This window comes from Lagenorhynchus albirostris, chromosome 5, assembly GCF_949774975.1.
Source record: "Lagenorhynchus albirostris chromosome 5, mLagAlb1.1, whole genome shotgun sequence".
Classification (NCBI taxonomy): Eukaryota; Metazoa; Chordata; class Mammalia; order Artiodactyla; family Delphinidae; genus Lagenorhynchus; species Lagenorhynchus albirostris.
Window position 1 is genome coordinate 77,254,166 of NC_083099.1, and position 6,000 is coordinate 77,260,165.

General features: G+C 51.1%; 1 protein-coding gene across 1 annotated transcript in view; it reads right to left on the reverse strand.

Moving 5' to 3' along the window:
- The window catches only part of PDIA5 (protein disulfide isomerase family A member 5), a 90,331-nt gene extending 85,467 nt beyond the window's left edge, over positions 1-4,864 (reverse strand). The window contains exon 1 of the mRNA XM_060150471.1: positions 4,705-4,864. Coding sequence (XP_060006454.1) covers positions 4,705-4,752 — 48 coding nt within the window. The 5' untranslated portion in view covers positions 4,753-4,864. The remainder of the gene's footprint in view (positions 1-4,704) is intronic.
- Positions 4,865-6,000: the final 1,136 nt, after the last annotated feature.

A 6,000-nucleotide genomic window follows, 5' to 3' on the forward strand; every position in this document is an offset into this window, starting at 1 on the left:
CTGTGCCGGGGAGAGTCCTGGCTGCACGGGCCCCCCAGCCGTGTCTCGCAGCCTCCGCTCACACCCGCTCTGGCCCTTCACTGGCTTCCGGGCACCCCTTCTCCAACGATCTGAGGTGACTGCTGTGGCTCCTACTTAGTGGGCACGTCCACGTGCCACACAGTGTGCTGGGTGCTTCCTGTATTATTTCTGATCCTTTCAGCTTTGCAAGATGGGTATCATTACCACCACTGACAACAAGAAAACAGTCAGGGCCCAAGGTCACATAGCTCCTGAGTGTCTAGCTGGCTAAAAGCCCATGTTCTTTCTATACCATCGCACTGGACTACATCTTGTAGATAACAGAGAAGAAAGTAACAGGAAGAAAGTGTTGTTTTGGGAAAACTAATCCAGTCTCTCCCGCTCCAACCCAACCCTCCACTGTGGCGTAACTCCTCTTGTTAGTGAAAGGGCGTGAAAGGGCCGTTTTCATCATATCTCTCCATTGCCTAAAGAATCAAGTCCCTAAAGCTTTGTCAGGCATTTAAGATTCTTTCCAATTCACTTTTCCAGCCTCGTTTCCCCAACCCCACCCTCACATCCTCCCTTCCATCCAGCCCGGCCCATCACTCCTCATTGCCCACGTTTCTGTCTTGGCTTCCCTGCCTGCAACACTAATTCCTTCAACCAAACACAGACGGGGGGGTGACTGCACGCCAGGTCTGGGCGAGGTGCTGGGACAGGGAGGATCCCCGCTGTCACAGAGTCTGCCTTCCTTGTGAGGCATGAGCTGCGGCCCTTCTCTGGCCCCTTGGTGCCCCAGAGCATGACCCTGGTCCGAATCCACAGCACTGTGTTTGCCACTCCTACGGCACTCAGTCATTCCAACTCGTATGCCAGTTCTGTTTTAAAACTTCCTCTGTAATGTGTTTACTTCCGTGGGAGAAGTGCACTCCAGGTTCCAAGCAGCATTATCAATGGCAGTTGGGCTCTCATGCCAGCCCACAAAAGCCTACTAAATATATAGCGGTGTAGAACCTAAATACGTGTACGTTAAAAGCTCTGCAGGAGAGACCAGGGCAAACGTCTGCTGCTTCCTGCACCCCTACCCACTGTGCCATCAAGTTCTGAGCTTCACGCCACCCTCTGGGGCAGAGGCCTGAGCAGTGGGAGGAGGGAAGCAGGTGGGAGCTGGCAAGACAGAGATGGAGGGGGAAGAACGCTGATGTGTAATTCAGGGGCCTGGCTCCCATCCCCCCTCTGTCTTTACAAACTAGGCCTCAAGTGGGTGAGTCCCTTCCCTCTCAAAGCCTTACTTTTCTCTTTTAAAATCAGGGAGCTGAGTTAGGTCAGTAGTTCTCAGACCTCTGAAGCTCACAGATTGGCAGGATATATTTTTAAACATGTATTTAAAGTATATGTTTAAAAATATGTAGTGTGTATTACATATATATTTTAAAATAAATTTTATCAATTAAAGGACTTTTTAATAAAATCACAATATACTATCACTGCTTTCATTTTTTTCAAAAGGACATTATAAACCACTCCTCCACCCCCCCACCCCCCCACATGCACTCCCTCAATATGGACACCGTGTCAGAGAAATGAAGTTTTTAAACCGGAAATATTTGGAATCATGAAAAAAAAAAAAGCCATTCACCATTGTTATTTTTCCAATTTGTCCGTGAACCAGTGCAAACTTCATCACAGCCCAGCTCCAGGCCTCAGCCTGACGATGGAACCCTTGAGCTGGGTGAGGCTGAGTCCTCTCCAGCTCTGACATTACTCCACTCTGAGCGAGCTCTGGATGGAGACTATACAACAATCAGCATGGATGGCCCCGGGCAAGGGTCAGCTGCAGGAAGGAGCTGAGTGGGACAGCAGGAAGGGGCAGTCGGCTGCAGGGGTAGGGACAGGACAGCCTGGCCTCCCCAGCCGCAGGCCCAGGGCAGAGACACCCAGCCTGGAAGGGCTGGAACTAACCTGTCCCAAGTGTTGACTAGCGCTGTTTCCACCCCAGAGTGTGGAAGGCTGCGAGTCCCCAAAGAAACTTTTTTAAAAGTTCCTTTACTAACTTTTTCTGATCAAAAACTAATGCACATTCATATAGAAAACTTGGGAAGTACCAAAAAAGCAGAAGCAAAGAAGTAGGCAAAAGTCACCCACAACTCCACCTTCCAGAACAATCACTGTAAACATTCTGATGCACTGCTAATCCCTCAAACACTTTTGTAGCTATCTTCAGCCACCCTGGGATTCAGTTTTGTATCCTGCTTTTCCCCTAATTATCACACTCAAATACTTCTCCATGTCCTTAGATATTCTTCATAAGCATCATAACATATTTTGATAATAAACCCAGCATTGTAGTAAATACCAATATTCTTTATAAACATGACTTTCCATGGTATGGATAGGGCCAGAAATCATTTAAACATGCTGCCGTTGTTAAGCATTTAAGCCACTTCCATATTTTTGCTATTGTAAAAAACGTGGTGGGTGTACACCCCTGTCCATGAATCTCTGTAGACCCCTTTACACTTCTCTGTATCTCTTGGGTCACAGCCCAGTGCTCTGCGTGTATCTGCCCCCAGTAAATACTGAGTGGACAAAGAAATCCAATCCACTCCCAGGAGCTGCAGAACCCTTATCAGATGGACGTAGAGTTTATATTTACAAAGGCCCACCCTGGTGTCCACCCGCCACTCATCACTGACCCTACACCTCAGGCTCACACCTGCTAAGTCAATCTTGGGCTTGGGGAAAGGAGAAGATGTCAATTCCTTGTTGAGGCCTCCCAGGTTCTAGGGCTCTCAGCAAACCTACCCACTCTCCACACCTCCAGGTGGAGGGCATCAGCAGACCTCAATTCCCTAGAGGACTCCCACAGCCCCTCCTGAGGGCTCAACCCACCCCTTAGGAAAGTCATGGCTGACCTCCCTCTAAATTAATGTATGGCTCCCCTTCAGGCGTGCTCCCAGAACTTCCAGTATCAGCACTCACTGTTCTGTCTTTATCTGCTCACAGGACTGACTCCCCTGCCCAACGCAGGGCAACACCAGAGGGCAGGAACAATGTGTGTTTTGCTCCCTGCCCAAAATCCAACCCAGTGCCAGCCAAACAACGGGGTTGATAAATAAATGTTTGCTGAATGAAACTTCTTTCTGGTCTGAGTCTCAAGCCTTTTATTTTCACAGGAGGGAGAGGAAAGGGGAAGAAGAGAGGAAAGTAGGACCTCCTAAAACAGCCCAAGTGCAAAGACCTGATAGCGGGTGGCACTGGAGATGGCCCCCTCTGCACAGTCCAGCAGTTCTGCCTGGCCTAGAAACCAGTCCAGACCAACCGGCAGCGGGAACAGAATACAAACAGATCAAACACACCTAGATTTCAGGAAGTGACACTGCCCCACTCCAGCCTCGTTTCTCTCCAAGAGAATGGTCAGATCTAGAGGGGCAAGGACCTTCCTTTCCCACCCATTTTCATACAACTAGAAAATACAGGGTCACTCCTCACTGGCAAACCCAGAAGGTCAGGGTATTGAGAGATGGAAGTATTTAAAGCAACTCAAGCCACACTCCATTTTTTTCTCCTCACGTTTCGTCCAGCATCCTCGCCACACCCAAAAGAAAAAACCTGTAAAATCTGGGTTGGAGAGAGTGCCAGCAGCAGGAGGTTCCCTTCAGGAACTTCAGGTAAAAAAGGAGCCAAGATTGTCCTAAAATAAGGCAGACCAGAAGTTATACTAGAGGTGTGGAAGGAGGCCGTATTATCCTATCACACACCCACAGCAACACCAAGGCCAAATCCGGGGCCCTGGGTGCTGTGGACACACCCATTCCAACCTCTCTCAGGGATGCCCTGCGGCATTCTCCCCCACCCCACAAGGGTAGCAAACTCCTCCGGAGAGCCTGCACTCCCATCACCCTGGCCCACCCCTTCTCCACTCCTGTATGGTTTTGCAGTTTAGAGCTACGTCCTCCGATTTCTCATCCGACCCTCCTGGCAACCTTGTTAGAGTGGTATTTAAAGCGTCCCCATTTCATGGATGAGAAGATTAAGTCAGGTACATTAAACGATAGGCCGCGTCACAAGCCAGAAAGTGGCTGAGGTTCCAGCCAGCCTCAGTTGGGTGAAGGAGCTTAACTCCCCCGCGGTGACCCCACCCGGCCCCGCCAAGCCTGGCCGGCTGGCGGAGATCCACGTGGTGACTGGAGGTTCGCGGCTGCTCAGAGCCGAAACCAAGAACTAGGTGGCTGGCTCCAGAACAAGGTTTCCGGCAGTGCTGGTGGCAAGCACCCCCTTCTTACCCCGTACTCACACAGGTACAGGGCCCGGAGTCTGGGGTGCAGCACCCCCGCAAGCCGCCGGCGTCCGGCCCTAGCCCGCGGCCGCCCCCTGACCTGCGCCCCTGCAAAGTTGTGTCCGCGGCGTAAGCCCCCCACCCTCGCGAGGGATCGCCCAGCGCCCCCGGGGTCCCCCACCCCGGGCTCCTTTCGACCTTTGAGCCCCGGAGCACCCCGCTGCGAGTGCACGGCGATCGCCCCGCTGCCTCCCCCGCAGCCACCGGGTCCCCGCCTGCTCGGCACGCACACCCCCAACCAGGCGCCCGGAGGCATCTATCTCCCCGCACGTCCCGGGAGGGCCGGGAGCAGGGAACTCGGACCCTCGCCGGGCGCACGTGCCGTCCCGGCCCGGACCCCAGCGCCACAGCCTCACCCAGACCGCCAGCAGCAGCAGCAGCAGCAACCACGCCGGCACGACCCGCGCCATCCCCGCCGCAGCTGCCCACGGCCGGTTCTGGTCCCCACTCGGGCTCCCGCGACCGCAGCTCCGCCGGGGGCAGCCACCGCCGCCACTTCCCAGCCGCTCCCCGCCTCCGAGTTCCCGGTGCCACGTCTGCCAAAGCATGCGCACCGCGCTGGCAGAGCCTGCCGGGGAGAAGTGCGTGCTGGGAGTTGTAGTTTGCAGCATGGCTGAGCAGGGGTCCGCGGGTGTGAACTTGGCCCCCAGGCCAGGTAGAAGTCTGAGTGGAGTGCGACATGGTCAGGGTCAAAGAGTAAGGGAAAGCAGTTAATTTGGGGGGCTTGCTCTGTGCCTAGAACTTTAGAAACAAGATCTCCTTCAGCTCAGGTAAGTTTTATTTTCCACACTTCGAGGATGAGGTGGCGGCCCAGAGAACTTAATATGACCCAGATCACACAGCCTGGAAATGGCAGAGTCCAGTGCTGCTTGTGGAGGATAGGAAAAGCCGTCGTCCCTGCGTCCCTCCGTTTCTTTTTTTCATTCAGAAAACTGTATTGAGCTGTTGGAAAACAGTTTGACATTTCCTCAAAAAGTTGCACAGAGATGACCTTATAACCCAACAATTCCATTCCTGGGCATGTACCCAAAAGACTTGAAAACAGGTATTCAAACAGATACTTGTACACAAATGTTCATAGCAGCATTATTCACAATAGCCAAGAGGTAGAAACAACCCAAGTGTCTATTGAGAGATAAATGGATAAACAAAATGTGATATATTCATACAGTGGGATATTATTCAGTCATTAAAAGGAATGAACTACTGATGTATGCAACAATGTGGATGAAACTCGAAAATATTATGCTAAGAATGGAGCCAGACACAAAAGTATGCATATTGTATGATTGCATTTATATGAACCATCCAGAAATAGGCAAATTCATAGTGACAGAAAGCAGATTAGTGATTGCCCGGGGCTGGGGGGAGGAGGAATTGGGGAGTGACTGCTCAGTGGGTACAAGATCTCCTTGGGAAGGATGAAAAGATTTTGGAAAAAGACAGAAATGATAATTGCACAACATTGTGAAGATACTAAGTGCCACTGAATTGTACACTTTAAAATGGTTACTTTTATGTTATGTGAATTTTATCTCAATAAAAAAATTTTTAAAGAAAAAAAACCATCATTGAATCCATTCCTTGTGCTAAAACATTCATGTGTGGAATCAGTTATTCATTCAAGAATTTTTATTAAATACCTACTACACCCTGAG